At 49.0% G+C, this 26,424-nt stretch overlaps 1 protein-coding gene across 4 annotated transcripts in view; it reads right to left on the reverse strand.

Annotated features, from left to right (window-relative positions):
* Window positions 1-503: 503 nt before the first annotated feature.
* The window catches only part of SPTBN1 (spectrin beta, non-erythrocytic 1), a 193,690-nt gene continuing 167,769 nt past the window's right edge, over window positions 504-26,424 (reverse strand). For all 4 annotated transcript variants that reach the window (XM_004284364.4, XM_049695929.1, XM_033414186.2 and 1 more), the window contains 17 exons: window positions 26,125-26,388; window positions 24,726-24,950; window positions 24,010-24,099; window positions 23,557-23,835; window positions 22,769-22,899; window positions 21,373-21,577; window positions 20,615-20,989; window positions 16,727-16,971; window positions 15,458-15,596; window positions 14,391-14,475; window positions 12,384-12,580; window positions 11,159-11,271; window positions 10,398-10,461; window positions 5,855-6,093; window positions 4,223-4,396; window positions 2,663-2,705; window positions 504-1,836 (listed from right to left, as the gene is read on the reverse strand). In XM_004284364.4, coding sequence (XP_004284412.1) covers window positions 1,618-1,836; window positions 2,663-2,705; window positions 4,223-4,396; window positions 5,855-6,093; window positions 10,398-10,461; window positions 11,159-11,271; window positions 12,384-12,580; window positions 14,391-14,475; window positions 15,458-15,596; window positions 16,727-16,971; window positions 20,615-20,989; window positions 21,373-21,577; window positions 22,769-22,899; window positions 23,557-23,835; window positions 24,010-24,099; window positions 24,726-24,950; window positions 26,125-26,388 — 3,087 coding nt within the window. In that variant the 3' untranslated portion in view covers window positions 504-1,617. The remainder of the gene's footprint in view (window positions 1,837-2,662; window positions 2,706-4,222; window positions 4,397-5,854; window positions 6,094-10,397; window positions 10,462-11,158; window positions 11,272-12,383; window positions 12,581-14,390; window positions 14,476-15,457; window positions 15,597-16,726; window positions 16,972-20,614; window positions 20,990-21,372; window positions 21,578-22,768; window positions 22,900-23,556; window positions 23,836-24,009; window positions 24,100-24,725; window positions 24,951-26,124; window positions 26,389-26,424) is intronic.

Genomic DNA, 26,424 nt, shown 5'->3' on the forward strand with positions numbered 1-26,424 from the left:
TTTTAAATGTTTTTAAAAAATCAAAAAAGAATATGGTGTGGCACATGAAAATTATACGAAATTCAAATCTGTGTCCACACATAAAGTTTTACCGGAACACAGCCGCGCCCACTGGTTACACATCATCGATGGCTGCCTCTGTATTACACAATGGCAGAGTTTCAACAAACAGAATACGGCCTACAGAGCCTAAAACATTTACTCATCTCTGGCCACTTACTGAAAACGTTTTCTAACCCTTGCCTCAGAGCTCAGGTTTAGCGAGCTCTCTGGTAACTTTTTTATACATAGAAGATAAAATCTGGATGTAGAGCTGCAAAACATTCCATATTTATTACTCCGTTTATTGTAACTTTCAAAGCTGGGGTACCAGACACGCACAAGAATGCGAAATAGGAACCCAGATGGACGGCCTAATGTTTCCCGTTTGCTATTTCTCACTTTGCAAATTCCCTACATGGCGTGCACGCAAGGAGAGAAAAAACAACAATTACCCACCGTGCTAGATTTAAAAGCTTTTAATGACATAGCATATATTTAACAGATAGGGCAAAAGTCGAGAGGTACAGGTCATAACAACTGAGCACCGGGCCTGAGTGACCACCTCCCTGCTCAGGCCCAGCCTCTGGAGTTCATTCCTATCAATGCCATTTTGATTGTGCAGTAAGATGAAAATTTGTCATTACAATCGTTACAGTGACAGAGAAATGCACACTATGTATCAAATAGCAAGGTAATGAAGCAAATTATAACACAGTGTGGCAACGCACAAGCAAGTAACCATTAGGGTAACAGGACTTTGTCCAGTAAATGCTTCAGTTCCACTTGTACACTTACCAATGATTTAAAGGGTTTATTATACATCTAGTTTTATTATACTTTGTACTAGAATTATCTCAAACATACAATATAATGTATTTCAGCAAAAAAAAAAAAAAAATTGAAGTTGAAATTACAGATTATTTAAAACAGTATCAGTTTTCTATTCCTTCTTGGATCCCGACATTCTTAACCGTCGTCCAGGCTGATGCAGAAGAGCCGCATGTCGTGTGTTAGTAAGTGATGCCAGATACAAACGGTTTGGTCTGTAGAGTTAACAATGGGGCTGCACTGTGGCTGCAGCGAGATCATAATACACAATCTGTTTATTCCAGGTTAGACCCAGCACTTCTAATAGTCAAGACTCAAGGTAACCACTGGAAGTAAATGGAAGAGAATGGTGTTGGGAAGTTGGTACATTTTGTCTGTGGTGAGCACAGGAAGTACTGTTTAAGCACCGCTGCCTTGCATACCAACAGCACTAGAGGCGGGTTATTTCCAACACAGCCTCACAAAATTGAGGAACCGTTTAAATATTGAGATCTAATCTATATAATTTCGTTAAAAAAAATCTGGTCTTCCCTCTGCACCTCAAGCTTTTTTGTAACTTGGAGATAAAGTGTTTAGGTGTATTTTCCCCTTCCCACCCCCCCCGAGAAATGCTCTATAAATTAAAAGAAAAAAATCAACCACATTGAGGAACATTTAGGCACAGAGAGTAATGTGTTGGTTCTGAGCTTGCATGCTGGAATTTCACTGAAAAGGTTAAGAGAAGGGCAGGAGGTGACGGAAAGGAGTTCACTTCTTTTTGCCAAAAAGGCTGAACCTCTTTTCTTTGTCTTTCTCTTTGTCCTTCTCCCGTTTGCCGGGACTGGACTCGCTGGTGATGGTGACAACGCTGGTGGGCAAGGTCTGAGCCCGGCTGGATGCTGGCGTGCTCTGGGTGCTGGCGGACACCTCGTGTTTATCGGAGGAGATGGCAGAGGAGATGGCCTGGATCCATGTGTTCATTTCCTCCTGGATGAAGGAGGGGACACAGGTGAGACTCAACTAGGAGGGACGGGCATGAGATGCTCTCAGTCCACCTGGGTGACCGTGTGAGCCTCTGTGGGCTGGAAGGCTTGGGAACGGTGTGTCTGCCTGAGAGGGGAAAGCAGTTCCCAAACGAACCTCTGCTTTGTCAGGACAGTAGTGAACATGACTGAACGCTCACCAGAATTCGGTTTACGGTACCTGAAGGTCCCCACTCTAGTATGTGGCCCTACAAACGTGGACGAGCTGGAAAGACTGGTCTACAGTAGGGTGTCAGGTCCCACCCTAGAAGATGCTTTTTCTTTTCCTTTTTTAAACTGAAATATATTTGACGCATAACATTGTATAAATTTAACAGAAGTTGCTTTTTTCGAATTTAAAGCCCTGCATACGTGTTGTTTTCCCATCGGCTGACCCTCTCTCCTCTCAAGGAGGAGCACAGCCATGCAATGGTTGGTTAAAGGCAGTGGGGTGCAGTGGGTACAACGGGGAGGCTCCTGACTGGGCTGCAGGATCCACACCCAGTCCTGGGACCTGCTCCCTGTGCTTCACCCACAGTTCTCCTCCGCGGACTTCAAGGGACCCTGCACTAGGTCTCCTGCTGCGGCGGGAGGGCAGTGAGATGACATTCACCGCCTCTGAGAGGTACAGGAGAACTGAACACCTGCCAGCGTTCATGACCGTGGAGGCCAGAGGCCAGAAGCCACCACTGGATCATGACTTATGTGAAGAACATCGTAAATAAAGCTCATCGGGCCACCAACACTTGCAAACGTCTAAGTATCTGAAAAAATGAAACTTAGAAACTTACATCGTCTTTGGCTTGGAAGAGGTACTCATTGCCGTCATTTAGTCTGTAATTTGAAGGAAGAAACTCAGTCACAATATAACTTAAGGAAGAAAAAAGAAAAAAAATCCCCCAACTCTCACGTGGGATACAAGCAGGCCGCGGGAATCACACCAGAAATGCCTGTGGGAACCCTGCACACGTCGCCCACTGTGCCGGGGGCCTGCACAGGCCCAGCAGCCGCGCCCCGGGGCATCAAGAAGTCATATAATTGGGCCAATATGCACAGGTAATGTGGGTGTTTCAATCACTGGAAGGATTCAAAAAGCTCCGAACATGTCAACACCTGGATCTGTTGTGGCAAAGACCACTGGGGATGACTGATCACTGCTCTAAACTGAACGCAGAAGAAAGCTCTTTAAAACCCACGGGCCCTCCTGAAATTCTGCCACTGGACTTACATCCCCCACATTAACAAACACCAGGCTTTCTGAACTGACACCCAGAAAAGTTCTTCTAGACTTCTCTTCTCATACACCTCTCAGAACAAAAGAAACTGCCCTGGCCGGGCTATCGCTGTGACACGGAGAGGACGCTGGCTGGGAGGGCCCCTCCTTCTCTGCTGCATCGAGAGGAAGCTGGTGTTGCCGGTGCAGAGGAGGTAAATGCCCTCTGCCGATATCCCGACGCTCTGAAGCTGCATCAAGGAAGTACAAAGTGGGCGTGCAGCCAGGGTGGGTGCCAGGCTGGCCGCGCCTGGTCTTACAGCGTGTAAAGCGTCCCAGGTCCCTGGGGCCTGCCTCCAGTGCCCGTCCAGGCTCAAGGAATCACCCCATTTGAACTGCTCTCGTTTGTGGTCCTTGGCCTCGTCCAGCTGGCATGAGGCTCACGTGTAACTGAGGACCAAAGTTTGCTTTTCAAATCCCAAAGCAACAGATGAAGTTAGTATCAGACTAAGTATCGTCCTAACCACTTACATGTTTACTTTTCATGCTTTTAAAAGAAAAACGGGTTTTTCCTGCCCATTTCCAAGTACAAGCCGAACTTCAGAGCTTGGATCCACTCTGTTGGGAGTCGTATGTGTTGTACAGGGTAGAGACATTTGGAACTGAATGGTTCCAGAGGCATCTGGAACATCCGCCGGGTGAGTCAGGGGAGCACAGGGCCCCTCCCGCCCCTTCCTGTTTGTCTGCACCTGGCTCCGGGATGACTCACTTGACCCATCTCCAGATAAGTCATGAGCTAAGAACAGCATCTCCTGGGTCTGGATTAGCTGCAAAGACGGGGAAACTATTTTTCTAAGCTCCCCTTAAACTGTGAAATGTGACTAGCTCACCTTGTCTCAGGAAACACTAAGTTCCAGCTTATAAAAAGGAAAGTTCCTTTTCTTCCATGTTCAGTTGTGCCGTTAACCGGCCACAGAGCCCAGAGATCCTAACCAAGACGTGTGCCTATCCAGTTTGTCACTTTGTTGGTGATTTTTTAAACAGCAGAGGAGGGGAATCAACCGATCACAGCATCTATCTAAGAGAACCAACCCCCAGAGTGAAAATAAACACACACCCACTCTCTGGCAACGCTCACCTTAGCTTGAACACGTGTTTCTTCTTTTTGTAATCAAGGGCCACTTCACAGATGGCTTCTTTCAAACTCACAGGGACCTCGCTGTGGTAGGGAATTCCGGAAGCAGCTGTCTTTGCATCTTTGTAGAAACCCATTTCTTGGTTATTTATGACACAGTAAACATTGTGCCAGGACCTGAGTAGTAAAGAAAGGAGTTTCAAGTTTCTGCCCCACACTCCCTTCAAGAACTAAGGGTCTGATTAACACGAAAATGATCCTCGCACAACACGGCATGATCCCCTGTTAAAAAAGCCCTTCCTAAATCCTGCTAAAAATACGCAATGGAACAAAATTCCTCTGTGGACTCCCAAGACAAGACACGTACTGCTAGTGGCAGGTTTTTTGTTTTGTTCTGTTTTGTTTTGCGGTACGCGGGCCTCTCACTGTTGTGGCCTCTCCCGTTGCGGAGCACAGGCTCCGGACGCACAGGCTCAGCGGCCATGGCTCACGGGCCCAGCCGGTCCGCGGCATGTGGGATCTTCCCGGACCGGGGCACGAACCCGCGTCCCCTGCATCGGCAGGCGGACTCTCAACCACTGCGCCACCAGGGAAGCCCTAGTGGCAGGTTTTTGAGGGCCACTTCTCACTCTGAGTTTGAAGAAAACCACAGTGCCCTCTTTCATTACATAAAGGTACTCTTGGCTCTGACGGGAAAGACTTTTGCTGGTGTTTGGTACACTCTTGTGGTAACAGGGTACAGGCCAAGCTCCCTACTGGAAACATGCCTGTCCTTAGGCAGCTCTTCCACCTCAGCTTCATTCTGTAATGAAGTGGCCTGGCAACGTGACAGGGAGGGGGAGGCAGACCCAGGGCCACTAGCACTTACGGTACACTGGCTGAATTAGAATAAGGTAGCCTTTCCCCCCAGGGTACAGCAAACTGTCCTAATATACCGCTTTTATTAGAACAAGACACTTTACTGCCACCTGCCTGTATTAACAAATAAATCTATAATGTCCCCAATGTGGATGGCAGCTCTTAGATGGGATTCCCTTGTACAGTGTACAACCTGTACAACCGTACATGGTGGTCCCAGGCAGTTTAGTTTACTGGTTAAGCACACGGGCTGTGGCATCAGATGAGTTTTACCCTAGCTGTGCCATTTACTAGGAAGCTACACTGAGTGAGCTTTCTTAACCTCCCAGAGCCTCAGTTTCTTCATTTGTAAAATGGAGATAATACAAGTAGGGCTACTGAGAGATAATGAATATAAAGACTGATATGGAGATAAGGTAGGGGAAATGGTGAATGTCTTAAAACATCCCACAGGAGGGAAACCACAGTGAAATCATTTCACTCTAGGGAAGACTCCCCCACCTCAATCTAGCGATATTCCTTCTCAGGAGGAACTACTAAGGCCTCTTCTTGCTGTTCCCACACACACACACACGTAACTCTTCCTTCTCTCGGTGAATAAAAAAGCACTCTACTGCCGCTGCCCAACGTCAGTCCCGAGAAGGATGTAACGCCCGGGAAGCTACAGAACAAATCAACCACATAAACACACACTCCCCTTTCGATCAAGAGTGGCCCACCCCCAGCTCTTAATGGGCCGGCTCCCCCCCGGGACCGCCTCAGCCTCTGTGCTGTTACCTGCTTGAGGCCTTCTTATTGTGGGCCTCCCACTCGTGCTTCCGATTCAGGAAGCCTTCCATCTGGGCCAAAGGCGTCTCCTGGGTCCTGGCCGGCAAGGTGGCAGCACTCTGGGCCGGGAGGGCAGTCTTGGCTTTGCGCTCGGAGGTGGGAGAGGGGATGGGGCTGGACTCTTTCGAGCTTGTCCTCTGTTCTGCAGCGCCATTGACCATTTCGCTCGTGTCCACCGTTTCTGCCATCTAGGGACAGTGGAGAGGCCGTTCAGCTAACCCTGTGAGCCCCCGGGGTGACCACATACGCTCTGACTCGCACACGTGGCTGTGTATAAATGCCTGGCACAGATCGAGGCAGTACAGTAAAACCATTGCACATCCCACAAAGCCAGCTGGACACCAAGGACATTAGAAGGTGGGAATGGATTAATACCCGCCCGTTTACGGGGAAATGAGAAAAGCGAAATGCCAGGATGAGTTTTACTGCACTCTGTTCCTCTGATCAATCCGTTTTCTCTAATAGAACTCAGATCATTTCCTCTTATGGTTACTTTAAAACAAAAGGACAACAGTTAACAATCACACATATTAAATATGAGAGAGTGGACGTTATACAGCAGCCACCTTACAACCAAGGACGCCACCAGAAGGGCTGGAAGTTGAAGCGAAAGGGCATTCACAAACAGATGGATAGACAACTCTATCAGAACTACACGGCATTCCCCCAAAGTCAGACAAGAAAGACCTTTGGTTTCTGAAAATGCTCTCCGGCTCTCCTCCCACCACCCCTCGACACATCGTCATAAACACATGCAGAAATTAGGACGGCAATCATGCATTTCACATCTACCATCCCCGTTAGACTTTGGAACTTAAGAGCTGGAAGGAAATGAGGCAAGTCAACGAACATCAATTTAACCACATCTGCCGAAGTTGTATCGTGAGTGGGTTGTAGTTTGTGTTAAAGGAGCTGGAAAAGCCAATCACAGTCACTCAACACCACACGGCTATTTACCCCCAAACAAAGACAGAACCAGGGCCTTCCCCATCACGTGTTGGTTGATCACGGTGCCTTGCTGCACTGAGACGAGAAAGCCCAGACAGCCAGGCTTCCAGCGGCTCTGACCCTTCAGGCTGGAGACGTCTTCGGGAGCTGTTCCTTCCCAAGCTCACTTATACTGTAACCCTCATGGCTTTCCGGCTTGGGAAATGCAGTAGGGTCTCCATTCATTATCGCTTTCAGCCTGTGTGCCATCAACTGTGTACCATGAACTGAAGCGGCCCCTGGCTTGGTACACCCAGGGCGTGGGATTAGCGAGTTACTAAAGCTGGGTGTGGCTGACGCTTTAGTGGATTACAGACAACCTGCACCCTTCGTACACGGACAAACACGGAGGTGTCAACGGCACGCTCATTAGATACGTCCCCCACCTCTGCTGCCCAGAACCACGTGACAGCAAAATTAGCAGCGACAGCCTCAACAGGATCAGTGGGAGACTGGCCACCACCACTTGAACATCCGATATGTCAACTCTCAGGAACTGGGATGTCTCCGTTGGGCCTTATCTAAGTGGTGGGCTGGGAGTCAACTTTATACTCTGTCTATACAAACTATTACTGTCAGCAGCGGGGTTTAAGGTAAGACTAGAGGCTATGCACTTGAAGGGTGTTTGTGATTAGAACCCTTTATCCACACAGCAACGTGGAAAAAGGATTCTTAGGGCAGAATGGCCTAGGGAGGAGATGCATGGTGATTATCCTGGCCTTGCAAGTGACGGCCTGTCGACCAGTGCTTATAAGGAGTAGGCCACTTAAATATCTCTCTTGCCTTTCCCTTTGAAAGGAGAGACAAAGGGGAAATAGTAACCAAAAAAACAAAGCCCCCGAGTCAAAAGTGAGTGAGTGGATTTTAAGGCTGACACATCTGTTCTAGTGTGAGATTTCAGGAAACTTCTGGTTGGGAGGAAGTATGAGATCGGTCTGGAAGGCCTGTGCCAGGCATGAGTCCAGGGAGACATGGGGTTAGTGTCTATAGAAACCAGGTTAAACAAAAAAAAATTAGTGCTGCAGGTGTGACTCAAAAACTGCTAGTGACAGCAGTGACCTGGATAGAGGAACGTTTACTGGAAAAAGGCTAAAATTTATCATACTTGGTCCAACTTCAAGGTAGGTGACAGCCAGGGGAAGCCCCTTCTGGGGGACATTCTGCAGCAAAAATTTTTTTCTTTAGAGTTAGAAGGAAAGAGAAAACCCCAAACCAGTAGGCAGAGATAATTAATGTTTATGCAAATGAATCACTAACCAAGAAAACAAGGAAAATAAAAGGAACAAAATGAATTTTAATGGACATGTGCTTAAGCATGCCAACAGACAACACGCCACTAGAGACAAACATCAAAAGCAAATCGTAGTGCTGTGACCAAACAGTGGGTACATGTGGATACACCCCTACCCCCACCCCACGTTGCTTCTCTTTAGCGATTAGTGGCTGCGTACACCTGAGATACTTCAGTCAGGAGGTGAACGTAAATGCAACGTGACAACTAGTAGCACAAGGAACACCTGATTGGTTTTCTAAGTGCAAGAAGCAACACTACCTTCAAGTTCATTAACTTGAGTCTCTGCACCGTAACTCAGAAGAATGAAAAGAACTTTTCTTCTTCTGATACAATCCAATTTCAATTAAAACTCTGTCTGGCAAGCTACAATTAAAAAATCTAGATAAAAATAGGCATGAGAACAAACGCCGAAAGCATCACAGCACTCCTTTCTTTCCTGTGTGCTTATGTGGCTTTGTTTTGTTTTGTTTTGTTTTTGGTCTTCTGAATATGAAAGGCATAAAATTGGGTATTAGCCCTCATGATACAAAATTTAAACATATATATATGGACACATCACATATATACATATAGATCAATGACACATATCATTTGGAGCCAGTTAACACATGTCAGGGCTCCCTAATCACCAAAGATGAAGCAGTAGTTTCTTTTCTAAAATGAATTTTGGTGAGTTTGAAGGCAGAGACCCAATAATGGTGCATACTACTCCCAGAACATAAGAAGCTTGGCATCTATCTATATACCCATCTACGGTCGCAAGTAGATAGATATGTACATAGAAATGAGGAAAAAACAAACAAGATGCTATATGATGTTATCCTGACAAAAGAAAAAAAAAAGACATGCATCATGAAAAGACAAATTAGACTTAACTCATGGAGAACACATATCAAAACAGGTTTTCTGATTCCACTAACATCTAAATATGGCAAATGAGCAAGTGAATGTCTCACAAGGCTTTGATGTAATATGGACTTGGTTTGGTGAATAGAATTTCGTTAAAACATTTTCAAATCCCTGCTGGTGGTCTGATAAATGTCACCCTAAACGACTCTTTATTAGAGAGCTTCACAGAAGGACTTAGGAAAACGAAAAATGAATCAGAAGATCTATACGAGACATACTACAGAGACGCTGAAGGACTTCTGGAGCCTGGAGGCAGGCAACAGCTCCTGGGGGCGTTCCCCCAAGTGCGTCGTTCAAGTAATCAGGGTGAACCAGAATGGCTTTTGTTCCATTTGTTTGCAAAATTTAAACAGTTTGACACCCTGAAGTCATCAACTGAACGGAGAGGCGTGGAGAAGTCTGGTAGGCAGGCTTCCCCAACGGGCCGAGAAGCGCTGCCACACTTGCCACATCCCATGTTCCGGCGGTGCCGACAGTGACCCAGACAGAGGCGGTGGCAGCAGTCAGTGGGCCCCTGACTCCTGAGGCCGGCTGCATTATCTGCTGCAAGCGAGCCTACAATTCTCGGTTCAGGACTTGGCAGAAAAAAATAAAGAGAGGACCTGGTTTGTAAAAAAGTAATAAATGATCTGAGGGTCTCAAAACTGTTCAGATTCTGCACCTAAAGTTTAAAAAAAACCTTCCCAAGTAGATTCAACCTTTTTTTTTTTTTTTTATCATTTTCAATAAATGAATGTATCCTTCATGGAATGTTACACAGCTGACTCTAGGTTTTAATCTTAGTACTGGAAGTCTCCCTCCTCAATTCCTAGTAAACTACTGCAGGTTAATAACTCTGTAAAGGGGGCTTCGTATAGTGCAGGACTGCACCCTGTTAGTATAGCTGGATGTGTCATACCTGTCAGATTCTAGTTTTCTTCTTCATTTTGCTGTAATCTCATTTAATTTCAATTACTCACGTAAGGCTTTCGCTGCAAAATCTTAATAAAGTAAAAAGCTCACGATAAATAAACAAAAAATACGTATGTTGCTTTCAGGCAACTGAGCATCCATCAGTTAAAAAACTCAAATAAACATGAATTAAACGCAAACAAATATGAAACCAAGGAAGGCTATGAATTAAGTAAAATTTTTAACACTGTGGGTGAAGTGGAAGCCAAAAGGTCAAACCAACAGGATTTGGAAAGAGTGGTTCTTGACAAATGGTAGTGAACTTCACAGTCCAGACCACGGCTGGTCACTGGCTGTCCGTCTGCTATTAAAGTTTTTGTAGTTTTGGTAGGTTTGAGAGCGGTAACTAACCCGTGGAGATCCCTGTTCAGCCGGCAAACCATTCTGGGAAACTTGCTCTCCTTTTGAAGCATCCCTGTTGGGGAAGGGGGAGAAAGAAGACAGAGGAGAGAAGAGGAGGAAAGGGGGAAGGAGGGAGGGGAGAGGGGAAGAAAAGAGGAGGAGAGAGAGAAGAAGATGGGGGAGAACACAGGTCAACTTCATTAGAGCCCTTCTCTCAGGAAAACATATGCAGCCCTCTTTCACATGACGTGATTTCTTTCTAAAAACTCTTTGTTTCAAATTGACTCTAGATAGAGTAAGACCACAGGCATCCCTACCCATAAAGGTGGCATTCAGGGTTGTCATGGAGCTTGGACCCCAGCAAAATAATCAGCCTTTCAGAAATACAGAGTAATTTCTGCCCTTCGTGTCAAAGTCACCCAGAACTTTCAGAAAGCATCACCACCCAGTCACTGGCCTGAAATCTGGGTAGTTCACTCCATCCATTTACTCATGTGGAAATTCTAAGTGTGTGTGTGTGTGTGTACACACACGTGTGCACAGCAGAGATGGTTGCTGTCGACATTCCACTCCCACTGCCAACATTGCAGTGTGACTGTGGACAAGTCACTCTCCTCAAATGTTACCCAGGGGTGACCGTACGGAGTCTCAGTAGTCTTCAGAAGTGACTAACAGGAAGGGCACATCAGCACGGGCTTAGAAAGTGTGCTCCCTAAACCTCTCTTGTCACTGAAGCTGAGACTGAAGTGGGCGGGCTGCCCGTGACTCACCACTGCTGCTGGGACTCGGTCTCCTCGGAAACCTTCGAGCTCGGCTCAGGAGAAGGCGGCCGCCTCTTCCTCTCCTCTTCCTCTTGCTGTCTGCGCACTTCCAGTAGCTCCAACTGAGGGAGAACACGCTGATGTGTGGCAGAACCCCAAACTCTACCTCTTTTAAGGAGAGGGCTCCAGGCAAACCCTCCCGTCTGAGTGGTGTACGCTGGATCACGCGGGACAACCAGAAGCTCTGACATCCTAAGCAAAATCTCGTTAAGGTGACAGGAACTGCAGCTACAACCCAGAACCACAGGAAACAGAGGCCTGAGTGATGAAACAGATCCATTCTACGGGATGGCAGAAGCCCTGCGAGTTGTGTGTGCCCCTGGGATAGCGGGTTTCGTTTCTAAACGAACTCTGCAGCTCTCAACTTTGCTGAGGAAGAAAGCACCTGAGCATGAGGGTCCGTGCTGGACTTCTCATCAGAGGTCAGACCAACACCACTGAGTCAGAGCTGCAATAATTCCCACAGAGGCTTCTTGTGCTGCGGTAGGGATTCAGGTTCAGCCAAACCTCAATAACACGTTAATAAAAGCCAGGAGACAGACTAACTGGAACTAAGCCATTTCATGAGCAATGTATGCATGTACCCAAAGTATTCCGTTTTAACACACATGTGTCCAGGTACATTTTAGATGCCCACGACTATAGAAATCGGGAAGCACACCATAAAGAATCAGCTTTCCACCAGGAGTGCAAGTGTCTTGGGAGAGAAAAGACCAGTTGAGCAAGGCCTGTCCTGAGGCCTTTATTTTGGCAGAAGAGATTATCAGGACTGGGGAGAGTTTTCAGTGGTCTAAGATCGAGCTACTAGTGCTTGACGGGAATTCTAATCCTGAAATTGGAAGAAAACTGTAAGGCTATGCTCCCTAGAAACCACGGCTTCTATGAGGTACAGGAAGAAAAGCAGATCAAAAGAGAAAAGCAAATCCCAATCGATCAATCCCCAGACAGGAAGTGACCACAGACCTAGGTGCCCAGGAAGTGGTGGTTGAGGGGGCAGGAGCCCCGGACCATCTCCCCACGTTCTGTACCAAGAGAAACACCAACTCCAGGAAGATCCTTACTGCTTTTAAAATCAGAGCGATGGCCTGAGCTCCCTAGCCTAGGAGGTGAGCAGGAAGGAGAGGCTGCCCACGGGAACCAAGGCAGAGCACCCCGGCTCCTAGGGCCCACTTACTGTCGTCAGCCTTTCCAGGGCGGAGAACCTCTCGTCCCAGGTCGCTGCAGACTTTTCAAAAGCCTCGTGGCGCTTGATGAGCTTCTCCACCTCGTCCACGCTCTGGCCTATTTCTCGGCTGGACAGGTAGGGCTCCTGTCCGAGCAGCCAGGCCTCGGCCACACTGGCGTCCCTTGAGAACTGATGGACCTCCAAGACTGCACAGGGAGCCAAGAGTGAGTGTGGGGGCAGGGTGACTCGGGAGCTCAGGGAGGTGCTGCCCTCTGCTGGCAGCTGCCGGCACAACCAGCTTACAGTCTAGTCTAGATCTGCGCTGTGCCCATAAACGTCATGTGAGCCTCACGTGTACAGCTGTAACCTTCCCAGCAGCCACATTCAAAACAGGTGAAGCTGATTTCAAATGCATAATTTAGACAACCTGATATAGCTGTTATTTCAACACCTAATCAGTATAAAAATTAACTGAGTTGTGTTACATCTTTTTTTTTCTCCTGTCTTTGAAACCTGACACGTGTTTTATAGTTGGAGCACATCTTAATTTCGACCAGCCATGTTGCAAGTTCTGAAGAGCCCCATGTGGGCCGTGGCTACTATATGGCCATGCAGGGCCAGGAGGTATGCTCTGCTCACTCAGCCCTACTTCAGTGAGGTAAGCCCCAGAGCCCTGAAGAATTCACAATCTACATATAACCAGGTTACTCTGATGGGACAGCCACTCACCAATCACCCTCTCTGGGGTGGCAGTGCCATGTTTTACTTCGGGGGGTTGAGAGGCAGGGAAGGATCTGGAAGCAGTAGGGAAAGTAGGGACAGTATGGGCTAAGGCTTCTGCTTTATTCATTCTGTTCCTCCACACGTGAGGAAACGCAGCATGACCTCCACCCACTGCAGCTGTGAGAAGGCAGGCCAGACCTCAGCTCTGCCTGCGCTGTGGCTGGCATTTTCATTATACCTTAAGCAGCAAAGGATGGGGTCATTCAGGTAAGAAGACGACTGCGGGCAGCACTGGTGTCACCCTGGTGGCCTCCAACACGGCACAAGGAGATGCCCCCGCTGCTCGAGAAACTTGTCACCTCATCAGGAATGCCCAGCATGCAACCTGGTGCCTAGCTCACAGGGGAGTGTAATCTGGGTTTCGCTGAACTGAACTGAACTGAACCTGCCCTGGGGGCTGGCAAAATTTACAGACCAAACCCTCATCCAAAGGATGATCAAAAGTGGGATTTCTTTTTCAGAAGAATTGAGATGCCTCCACTAGGTCTCTTATACACCGTTCAGAAAAGGCCCCTTGGATTCTGCTTCTAGAAAGCACTCCTGGTGCCTGAGAATAAGGTTATAATATAATATAAGGACAGAGCCCGGAGCCCCAAACACAGAATGGCAAAGTACGGTAAATAATGCTTCAGTTGGGCTACCCCTGCAGTTCATACCAATCATAAATGCTCTTCCTGATACTGTATATTATGGACTCTGTGTTAGCTCACATATTCCTTTATAAAATGAGATTAAAAATAGGCTCTACCTCAGAGGGTTATTGTGGGAAGTCAATAAAGAAAAACATATAAAACACTTAGAATAATGCCCGGTTCACTGCAAAATCTTTATGGTTGTAAGCTTTCATAAGACCTAACAAGCCAACTTCCCATCTTCTTGACTCCACAGTAACAATTCTCCTTAAAGATAACTGGCGGAGAAGGGGCTCCTGTCTGCACTCTCCCAGAGGGATGCCACATCCTGTCGTCCCCATACTGTTCCTACACACTCAGACCCCACTCACAACACTGAGGCCAATCATGAGATGAAAGATAATGACTATGTCACAGGGAACTACTTAAAAATACTTATTAGCATGAAATGGTGAAACAGGATATTAAAAAAGCAGCATTCAGAAAGACTCCAAAAATCATTAAGGGATAACATCATATCAAGTCAATTAAAGCAGGTAAATAAACTGGCTTGCTTTCAGTGGGGACCCAAAAAGAACAGAGAGATTAGGTACATCCTTACTCAGTCTTAACCATTCCCATCGGTCTTCCCACTTGTCAATCATTTCTTTCCTCTTTTCCGTCAACTGCAGTAACTTCTCCTTGATCTGTGAGAAGAGAGGACCCCAAGGACATCTTAATAGAGTAGATCACATCCTCCTAGTCTGACCCTTGATGGGCCACATTGCGGTACGCGGGCCTCTCACTGTTGTGGCCTCTCCCGCCGCGGAGCACAGGCTCCGGACGTGCAGGCCCAGCGCCCACGGCTCACGGGCCCAGCCGCTCCGCAGCATGTGGGACCCTCCCGGACCGGGGCACGAACCCGTGTCCGCTGCATCGGCAGGTGGACTCTCAACCGCTGCGCCACCAGGGAAGCCCAAGAAAAACACTTTTTATGTTAGAGACCACCACTAAGGCAGGAAAGCTCTAAGGACTGCTCGGTTTATCTGCGTACTGGGAGAGGAGAGAAAAGCATGGCGACGTTCCTTCCAGAAGGGGCTGGGAGGAAGGCCGGGCTCCACCCAAAGCTGCTCTGTCGTGAGGAGGCCAACAATGCACTGAGCCCCCTCCAGACTCCGGGGCTCCCTGTGGCGAACACACTCAAGTTAAGAGCGGGGGCCGGCGAGAGGGGCAAAGCCCTGAGCTCTCGGAGGCCTCACACTGATAACCACTCCCCTCTGTGTCACCAGCATCCCAACTCGACTTAGCAACCACCCACTAAAGAGCAAACAGATCTAGGGCACAGGTGACAGAGAAGGGGTGACACCTTCTAGAACTGATGGAGGAGGTGAGAAAGGACGAACCCTTGACCAGAGGCCCTCAAAAATTGTCTTCGGTGCCATGGATTGATTGGCTCTATACCTAGAGACTTGCCTGTCTCATTCTACACATACAGGAAAGAAGCAAGGAGTTCTGAAACACAGGTAAGTGTGTGCGTACGTGTGTGTGAATGTAAGCATAGATTTCTCTGTGTGTGTGTCTATATATGCCCCCCCACACATACACACACGCTCACAAGAGTGAGTCACTTTACATCTGAACACCAGCTGCGCTCACCACAGGGGCCCCAAAGCATAAGCGGCATCCTACCTCCTCTGATGCGTAGTGCTTCCTCGCCAGCAGCGATTTCCCAAGTTCAATGCAGGTCGTGAAACTGTCATTACGAGCATCGATTTCTGCTTTGATACCTTGATGATTATTCATTAATAGTTCAACAGAGGACACATCCCTAAAATTACACAAATAATACTTCCTTTAGGAGACCAAGCCTTTCAAACAAATGTGTAGGTTTCAAAACACGTAATTAATTTGAAGGAAACTGGCGGCACAGTATCTGATTCACAGTCTGGGCGCAGGCTGGGTCACTGAGCTGCAGCACAGCGATGGTGTAACTCAGGCACAGCTTCACAACCTAACACTGAGAATAAGGCTACTTTTATTTTTGTGTGTGCGCTGAAACAATTTTTCTAGGTGGAGACTAGAAAAACCACTGGATCTCTGTTCAACCTTTTACTCTGAAATGCACCTCAGGCTCTTCAAGAAGGTACAGAGGCAGTCACAGGCGTCCCCAGTTGTACCCCAGTGAGTTAGCTGCCGAAGGTTCAGGACATGTGTGTTTTAAAGAGCAGCAAATACTGTCTCCTTATTTAGACATGAAGACACACAGAGCAGGAACCAGCCAAGCAATCAGCGACTGGCAGAGCCGTGAGAACGTCTCATCCATCAAAACCGACTGACTGGAGAGTCCTGACCTAAGGAAACACAACTGCTTCATGTATGTAACAACCGTATTTCTTCTTTTGGAGCACAGCCCATCTCTCAGGTACGGTGAGGGCTGGAGCCGGCAGGGGTGAACAGGAGGCTGTCTATGTGCCTGCTTGTACACCCACGAGCTCCTCTTCACCGCTCTGCATGAAACGTGGCCAAAGAGAAGACACAGAACAAATACTAAAAACGAATCCCGAGACACCATTAAAGCAGATGCTGAGTGTAAGAGGCACCTTTGGTAATATGTCTGAAAAGGGATAGAGTGGGTTTTGATCTGACAGACATAGAAAAAGAACTCAGAAAAGCCATCTCATTCCAGCGGTGAGGTAGAGCTAGTCCGGTCCCAGGTATGCGGCTGCTTTGAGGCACGAGGCCCACAGATGAGAGCAGGAGGGCCTGGGTGAGCGCGGACCCAGGGGGACAGGGTCGGGGAGAAATGGCGAGGGCTCCACAGGGCTCGACTACACCGGGCCCCTCGTTCCCTGACAACCGTGTGCAGGAGACAAGTGGCTCCCCCCAAAACCCCTCCCCGCCCCCGCTCTGGCCTCAAAGCTCTGGGGCAGGGCCCAGCCGGGAGGCCGGCAGCATTACCGTGGCTTCTCCTGGGCTTCGATCTGCCGGATGACATCCTCCATCCACAGCATGAGGTCGCGCACCATGCTGAAGAAGCGGAACTTGTCCCCCGTGTCCACCAGCCGCACCCTGCGGCCCTCGCAGGCGTCCAGCAGGGCCTTCCAGGCTTCCAGGACCTCGTTCTCCCGCTTCTGGATGTCCTCGGCCTTGTCGCCCGCATAGGCGGCCTGGAGGCGGGCTGCATCCTCCTGCAGCTGTCTCACCTGTGAAGCCGCCAGGAGACGAGACGGGTCGGAGCTGGGCCTCTGCGCCACCACCCGGCCTCCCACTCCCCCTCTGCACACTATTCTGCCTTCGCGCTGATGGGAGCCCTGGTCGGGAAAGGTCCCCGGAGGTGGCCCAGGATGTGAAGACGGCACAGAAACACACGGTATGCACCCAGATACAGTAAAGGATAAACACCTAATCTGCTCCTGCATGGTACCGACGGAGTCTCTGTAAAATCAGGAATGAGAGACTGCCATCAGGAACTCCTGTGGAAACACCTTTTCCATTAGCTACGTGATGCTGCTGCTGAAAACAATGTACGCATCACCGGTAAGAGCTCCCACAACGGCACTTTCCAACGTGAAAAACAAAAAGCAGCATTTAATGCAGTTGAAAATGCTGATGCCAAAGAAGGGAAAATCTTAACCAGCCAAACACTTCAATAAAAACTCTGGAGAGCAAGAAATGCCCGTGAGCCTTATGAAAATATGCTACGTGGAGATACTGTAATTTGTCATCTCCTAGTTGGCAAAAATTCAAGCTTGATGATGTATATATGTCAGTGAGCTGATTCACTGCTGATGGGACAAAAGGTTACAGCTCCTGCAGAAAGGTGCAGGCAGTACCCACCAAACTTATAAATGCGTGTGCCTTTTGATTTCATGATTCCACTTTGGGGAATTTATCCTACATATACGCTTGCACTTTTAGGAAATGAAATACACATAAGGTCATTTATTGCACCAATGTCTGTAAGTGCAAAAGACTGAAAATAAAAGTATCTGTTCGTCCAGGAGGGACTGGTTAAATTACAATGGCACAGTCATACAGGAGGCTCCCATGCAGTCATGAAAAAGAATGCGGAAGGGCTCTGTGTACTCATATGAGAAGTACGCCAAGATGACGGCTATGTAGAGAAGGCAAAGCACAGAGAGTGTACATAATATCAATACTTTCTGTGTAAAAAGAGGGAAAAAAACAAGAAAAGGCTTTCACCCTTTTGTTGGGGGCGAGGGTGGTGGTGGAGGGCAGATACACCTTTACAAGAGAAACTAATAACCGTGGCTTATTTTGTATTCAAAAATTTCCATCTCTTATGTTTTATATAAAGTACGTATTAGTAATGCCATACTCGTGCACAACATCTAATTTAAAATATACGTGTATGGGGAGCGCACACTCAATCTTCATTTACTGATCAAAGTCTGAAGACAATAGACATCCTGAATGATAGCAGCCTTCAGATGTCCGTGAGGGGAGTTATGTGGAGAAACATCACGGTGGGGGGGATGGACACTGGGGCTTGCGGGGAGGTGTACCGACCCCGATCACTCAAAAGGCTCTAGGTGGTGGTAGGTAAGGAAAACAGATTTCTGCAAGAGATGCAAAGAAGAATCAATGGGGTTTGGTTTCCCTGGTGATTTGATTTCCGTATCCTAAGAGACTTTTGGAAACATTCTTTAAATATGGCTCAGGTATTAACTCAAATCACGATAAGCAAGTTCCTAGGAAATTATTTGAAAAGCTTATCTCCTATATGACTAACCAAATCTTTCCAAACAAGTTAAAAAAAAAAAAAAGTTTCCTGGATCTCTAGCTGTTTTTAATTTGTTCTCACAACAACAAACAAGGTAGACGAGGAGAGCGAAAGCAGAAATTCCCGCTAGAATTAACTACTGCTTTGAGGAGTCACTGCAGACCATCATCAGGTTCCCTCATGTCCACTGTTCCCGCACTGAATAGAGGATGGCGGCGGGTCAGGCTGGCATTAAGAGTAAAGCAGCCAAGGAGGAAACGCCATCGGCTTCTGGAGCCTGCACCGAGAGCCCTCCCTTCTGCTCTAACTGCAGGAGGGGCATGCATACTTTTGTGGCTGAAATGGCCTGGCCCAGCGGGTATGGTGAGGTGCAGACTATCAGGCTTGACGGAACAGATTCCTGCCCTGGACGTTCCTGGACTCTCAGTGGGCTCTCCTGCATCTCTCTGAGCCTCACAAAGTGAAGGGATTTAATGAAACAAAAAATGAAGGAGCAACTCTACCATCTCTGGAGTCTCCTGAAGTTCTAAAAGTAAATGATTTTACAGGTGCAGAGGAAAGACCTGCTGCTAATAAGGCTTCCAGGCATTCCAGAAGTTCTCTCAAGCTTTTTAAAAACTGTAACAATACACACTGCAATCCTTAAAGCACCAGGGAACCGAAGCTTAGGAAGGAAATTAAAACTTGCAGCGATACAGCGTGACAGGCTCAATTCAAGCCAGGGTCGGCCCTTCTCTGGTGGCCGTGCTCTAACTGCACGTGCATGTCAGATTGCATGGTTCAGGATCCTTACACGCTCACCTGGTGCTCCCGGACCTTACACGCAGTGAGAGCCACTGAACAGGAAGCTGACAAGCTTTGGAATGGAGAATCCGCCAGCCGTGGAGGAAAGGCTGGAAACCCGCACAATGCATGGGGGGCGCTTTTAAATTCTGCCTGATGCAGACCCTCAGCCACTCCACAAATCTCTTACATATTCCCTCCACACCTTCTACCTCCAAGGATGGAAAAGGGGAAGCCACTTAACGTGAATGGAGCCCCAGCTGTGCGCTACCTTTGCTTTTAGAAGGGGCAAATTCAGGGGAAAACAGCAGCAGTAAAGGTGGTCCTTCCACAGAACAAACCCCAAAGCACACCAAAGAAGGCTGGCACACTAGATCGGGGCGGGCCCACGGCAAACCTGGGCTCCCTGTTTTTATAAAGCTTTGCTGGCACACAGCCACGCCCTTCGCTTTCGGATTGTCCATGGCTGCTTCATGCTACGATGGCGGAGATGAGTAGTTGTAACGGACTGTATGTCCCACAACACCAAAACTCTGTACTGTCTGGGCTTCTACAGAAGAAGTCTGCCAACCCCTGCAGTAGATCACTGACGTGCTTCTAAAAGGTAAAAACAAACCTCCTGATATCCTGAGGGCTGATACGTTTAAGAAAACGGACTTCTTCTCTAAGATCTTGAAATTTAAGGGAAAAGACAGATACAATTTATTTTTCATCTAACAGGCATAAGACTAAGCAGTAAACTGTGCAGGAATGAGAGTGTGAATTAGAGAGTGATTATACTACAGATCGTTACTGTTATATTGTTATCACTTTGCCAGGCAGCTCTTAAACAAAGCCTTAGTGTTAACTACTTCATAGCGGGGAGGGCAAGAGCGGGCATAGTAAAACGTTAGAGTCTTGTTTTCTCTCTTCTCCGATACATAACTCAGACTCTGGTTGATGGAAAATAATGAGGTATCATTTTGGAAATTATTCCGGATGGATATGCCAACGTAATTCAAATTCTTGTTGAGAAGGCCTAAAACTTGTAAATGTCTGCGTACGTGTCTGGGTTGTTTATTTTAATCATAAGTACTGTTCATCCAACAGTGTCTGCAAAATGTGGCACACTGAGAATGTTACGGATTGGTAAGTTCTCCCAGATGGAGCGTTACAACAGTGTGTGTGATACACGTGTGTGCACACGCATGTCCGTTTGATTTGGGCAATTCTCTGAGGCATGTTTTGCGGAGCCAAGGAATGGAGAGAGGTGCTCCGAGAGGCACAGAGACACTACGGAAAGAAGCCCTCCCACCACCGCTGGGCAGCGCCTCACCCACCTGAGTGCCCAGAGCCTGGATGTCGTGCTCAAACGTGGTGTGCATTCTCTGTAAGGTCTCCACTGTGTTCTGATCTCTCCCGAGCTCCTCGGGGAGTTTCTTGTGCTTGTCCTGGATGCGCCCAAAGATCTCCTTGGCATCATGGTAAAACTTGTGCAGTTCATAGGAGGCAGCGAGGATCTGCGTCCTCGTGTCGATGAGCTCCAGGAGGTCAGCCCAGGCTTCGTTGAGCCCGTCCTTCCACTCGGCGATGGTGGCGGCATCCGAGTGTCCAGAGTTGATGAGTTCATCTGCCATGTGATTGACCGTGTCCACGCGCTCCTGCCCAATGTTCCCTGTGTCCCGGGCGAATTCCCGGAATCGTTCTTGTAGCATCTGAAACAGGGATGCGCACCAAGAAATCAGTGAGACTACTGTGAACACTTTATTTCTTGATCACACGAATGTCCTTTGGAGAGAAATGCCTGACTTAACAGATCTCAGCTCCAAAGCCTCTTTATCAATCAGGCTTCCTCCTTGCTCACTGCCGCCGAGTAAGGCCCGGGCTCCATCTCCTCTGACCAGAGGAGGACAGGGTGCAGCAGAGAAGTTCAACAACCCCCAAGTCACCCGGTGGCCAAAGTGTCAAGCTGAAACGAAACCCCGCCATCTTTGGCTCGAGTCTGGGGTGCGTTCTCTGCTCGCAGAGAGGCGCGCAAGGGGCCTTCCGCAGCCCGCGTGCGCCGCGCGGCCGCCCGGGCCCTGCCCGCGGTACTTGCCGTGACGTGCTCGTAGTCCTGCCCCAGCTCGTGTGACCCTGCGACCACCTCCCTCTCGGCGATCCACTGCTCCAGGTCGTCGACCTCCCGGTTGAGCTGGAACAGCCGGTGCCTCTCGTCCAGCTTGCCCCTCCTCTCCTCGGCCAGGTCCTTGAGGCCCGCATACAGCTTGTCCACCTTGGACTGCCGCATGCTGATGCGCTCACTGTGGGGAGGGGGGGGGGGCGAGACGAGGGGGACATGTTCTTCAGGGAGCCAGTAAACGAGGGGAAATGCCAGGAGATCACGTTTTACAACATTTCTCAAAGGAAACCTCAAGTTAACCTATTTAGCCTAAAAAATAAAACTCTGAACTTTGACCTCAAGTAATGAAGAGCCAACGTGTAACAAAACACAGTGATTGAGGACAAAGGCCATCCTGGCCGTGATGACGGAGGGAGGGGAGAGAAATCAAAACACTGCACTGCTCAGGACTTCCTCTGACATTGGAAGTCAACCCAGGATCCGTTCTCAGGTGCCATGCTGTCGAAGGGACAGATAACATCCCCGTCTGTGCACACCTTGACCTTCTCTGGGCTGCATGCTCTTCCCTGCCAGGAGGGCGGGCCCTGCGGCTCCCCTTTCCTGGGTCCTGGGGGTGCAGCATCCACCCCCTCCCTCCAGCTTCTCCCAGAATGACAGTCTTCCAGCATGAAAGCAGTCAGACAAGGACTTCTTGATGCCTGTCCTTGGGAGACGAGGAAGGCCACTTTCCTGGGAGTCCTGATCACGGACCCCTGAAGGACCCCCTGTACCAACCCAGCCACTGACCTCATCTCCAACTGGCCTCAGTTAATGCACAAAGCCGATTCTTGTCTGTCTGAGCCGTAACAGGCAGTTCCAGAGAAAGCCAAAAATGACTGCCACTGAAGTGAGTGTGTGAGCCTGGTATGTAACAGTGCAGGAGTACCACACACACTCCTTTTTCTTATTCCCGAGACATTCTCAGGACTCAATGTATAAGAGTTCAGAGGCGGCATCATTTTCTTCTCGGTACAGGCCCAATTATCCTTATCCATTGTTCTATTAAAACTAGTAATTACCTTCCTAAACTGGGTGACTTTTTAAACCCAAGGGTAGGTGCTTTTATCACCTGTATATCCATGCAAGTCAATCGGTACTTCTGACGCACGACACCAATAATCTTCTCTCAATAGGGCTTGGCCAGCAGGAGATAATCAGCCCGCAAGAGTGAGCTCCTGTAATGCAACCGTTCACCCTTCCTGTTCAGCACAGGCCTACTTGGGTCTGTTTTAAAAATGCTTCCCAAAGATCTACATTACCAGTTACTCGAACAAGAGGCCCTGACTGGGGAGGAACTGACAAACCAGTCTCATCTTCACGGAATGGCACTCACCTTTCGGGATGGCTGTCAGCCACCAGGGCCCGGCTGGTCTTGGAGAGCTGATGCACCGTCTCCGCGTAGTCCTCCACGGCTTGTTCCAGAATCTGGTGCTTCTTCAACATGGAGACGGCGCTCTGCTCATCCTGCTTAGAGAGGGGGACGTCACAACCACAGCCATCCCCCCGCCCCTTGACCCAAAACCCCCCGGAAGAGGTGGTGTGGCCGGAGGAAGACTTGGCAGAAAGAAAAAAAAGCCACAGGTGTGATATGGGCGCTGGAATACGGAGCGCTCCACGAGCTTCAATGTGGACTGGACTGTGGGAGCCTCTGAAAGACGGACATGAGGATGACGCAGGGTGACGAGCACCCGCTGGAGTATGAGGTAAAGCCCAGGCAAACCAAGCGTGTCCTGGCTGGCTGAAAACCTCTCCACGGTCTAGCAGATGTAGATAACAGCATCCTGGTGAGAATACTTTCAAATGCTGCCAGACTGTCTCAAAACAAAAGCATCTAGTATATACCGTAAAAGGCAGACTTCGGCAAATTTCTATTTAAAAAAGCGGAGGGCATGGCGAATCCGGTCTTAACGACAATACCGGTATTCAGACAAGAAAACTCTGCGTCGAGGGGCAAAGAGCCAGGTTCCAGCCACCGGTATGCACCACGCTGCCCCCACGACCAAGGCGACAAGGAAACGTTTCACAAGGACGTCGCCCCCAGCGGTGCACAAGCTCAGGCTCTGTGTCTGAGGCTCTCCAGCGGCAGGGGTGGGGGTAGGGGGCTCGGCCTCCCTGCCTCACCTTGGCCTTCTCCTCGGACATCATGTACAGCTCCTGCTCGCTCATCCACGCCTCGGCCTCGGCCGCGTCGAAGTAGTACTGCTGGGCCTTGTGCGCCTCCTCCAGCCGCCGGTGCCGCTTCTCCGTCTCCTCGATGAGGAGGCCCCACAGCTGCTTCAGGTCGGCCAGCCTCTGCCGGATGGCCTCGGCGTTGAGGCTGCTGTCCGTGACGATGTTCTGGCTCCTCTCAAAGATGTCGTCGATGCGGGGCTGGTGGCCCTGGATCTCCTTCTGCAGGGTCTGTGGGAGCCGGGCATACACGCCGGAGGCTCGCTAAGCCGCGGCAGCTCGCTGCTTGCGCCGCGCCTCGGGGGCCGAGGGGAAGCCGCCAGCCCTCAGGGCTGCCCCGCTCACCGCCCTGCCGCGTGGCGCCGATTTGGCGGGAGGAGCCAGCCCCCCAGCAGACACGCTTACCTGATTTTTCTTTATTAACAGCTGCACGGTCTGGAGGTTGTGGCCGTGATCCGTGGAAGTTGCCAAAGGCATCCTCTCTCCAACCCACAACTGGAAGGAAGTGTAAATAGGTGGTCAGGGCCACTCAAAGAGAACAAATATTGGATGCAAACGAGGGCAGGAGGGGAGAGCAGGGAGGCCAGCGTGAGAGAGGAAGTGTGTTCAACCCCACTGGGGGATAAACGACAAGGGCCTGCTGTACAGCACAGTGAACCATATTCAATATCCTGTGATACACCGTAATGGAAAAGAATATGAAAAAGGACATAGACACGTATAACTGAGTCACTCTGCTGTACAGCGGAAATTAACACAACATTATAAATCAACTATACTTTAATACAATTTAGAAAAAGAAAAAGAATCCCACTGGGAAGGGCGGCCTGGGGAGTCTGCCCTTCTTCTCTGATGCAGGGCACGGGCCAGTCTTCCAGACCTTACTTCATCCTCAATACTGGACTCCCCGTGAGTCCTCATTATTTGTTTTTAAAACTACGGTTCGAGGGGCATTAAACCCTTGAGTTATGCTTAGAAAACCCGACAGAAAAACAGAGTTACATTTTGTGTGGATACACAGAGCAGGGCTGGGATGGCTCAGCCCACTGACGTGACCAAGGTGGGTCGGGCCCAGCAGTGAGAACACGGGCACCAGGCTGGCCAGGCAGGGAGGTACTCACGATCTCGTCCTCCACGTCCCTGTTGAACTGATGGATCTCTCTGGAGGCCAGCAGGTTCTGCTTCCTCTCATTCAGGGGCTCCAGCAGCGCCATGAACTTGGTCTGCACGGTGAGGCGCTTGCTGTCCACCTCGTCCGTGCTCTTCCCCTCCTGGCTCAGGGCCTGCGCCTGGCTCTGGAGCTCTTCGATCTCCTTCTTCCGCACCTCCATCTGATTCTCCAGCATCTGAGGGCGAAGACAGACCCACCTTCACACCCGAGACGAGGGACACACGGAGGGTGCTGTAAAATGTTCCCCTGTGGCACTGGCCACAACGGAAGACCCAAGAATATTCACTGATACAGGGGAGAGCCCAAGAAATGGTTCCGCACGGCCAGCGAACCAGCAATTAGCGCTCCACTTCGTCAGCTGATCTTTCAAAAAAAAATCCCTAGAAAGATTTTTTTTCAACTTGGGAGCAACTGTCAAGTTTACCCAGGAACTTAGGAGGCAAATGACAGGGGAAACAAGAATTAATTATGAGGAAAGGAAAGGACAGCCTTCATCTGCCTGTTCAGAAGCCATAACGACGTTGGAAACCAGCTGAACCCCCAGGAAGGAGTCAGGTCTTCTGCTTCCAGTTCTTTTAGGCCAGAAGGACGGCCAATGTTACCATCTCCTCTTGATTTCTTCAGTCAGAAAGCTGATTATTCTTTTTTAAAACACTGGATAATGGCTAAAAACATCCTAACTGTGTATTTACATGAGGAAAACGGGCAAAAGCAGAAGCAGAGGTCTCTCACTCAGGAAAGACCACCCCGGGAAGCCCACACACTGCCGGCTTAGAGACAAGGGCTGGCATCTGAGAATAAACCGACTCTTTTCTTAGGTAGGGGAGGACTCGGCCACACACTGCAAACCTGGCCCAGGGAGCTCCTGCCAGGTTCTGCCACCAACCTGCTTGCTCAACCTCACCAGAGCTGCTTCCTCCTCGATTCAGAGTAAATTCATTGGCCCTTAGATGGGCTTTACTGTGACGCAAAAAAACCCAAATTTCTTTTATTATTTATCAAGTGCCCTGAACAACTCAGGTAACTATCACATACCTAGACGTTATACAGCCAAGTATGCAAACACAATGACCTTCCTTCATGTAAACTGCAGACTAAATGAAATGAATATTTACTCAACTGTTAAGTGGTGATACTATCCATCAACCAAGATGATAATGAAAGAATATTTCCATGCATGGACACCCAGCACTGCTACTGTGTCTTTCCAGGTGATTCTGGAAATGTCCCACGATGCTGTCAGAGCCCGCTGTGCTGGGTTAAAATCCCTTCACACACCAAGGGGATGTCTGAGAACACGGTGGGCGAGTTAAGACTATCAGGACCACGGCAGGGAAACAGCCACTTGCCTGTTGCTTTTTCAGCAGGATGTTGACACTGGTGAGGTCTTTGCCATAGTCGTCAGATTGAATCTGACTCTCCAGGCCGTGCAGCCATTTGTCCAGATCTGCACAGCTCTGGGTGAAGAGTTCAGCTCTGTTCGCGTCGAAGAGCCGCTGGGCCTTGGTCTGCGTGGTAGACTCAAGGACTTCCCACATTTTATGTAAACCTGTGAGTTTCTCCTTCACCACGGCTTCCGTCTCTGGCTTTTCTGAAATGAGCTGCATTCCTTCCTGGAAAACACACATACATGCAGTTTGCAGGAGAAT

Source organism: Orcinus orca, chromosome 13 (assembly GCF_937001465.1).
Source record: "Orcinus orca chromosome 13, mOrcOrc1.1, whole genome shotgun sequence".
Lineage (NCBI taxonomy): Eukaryota > Metazoa > Chordata > Mammalia > Artiodactyla > Delphinidae > Orcinus > Orcinus orca.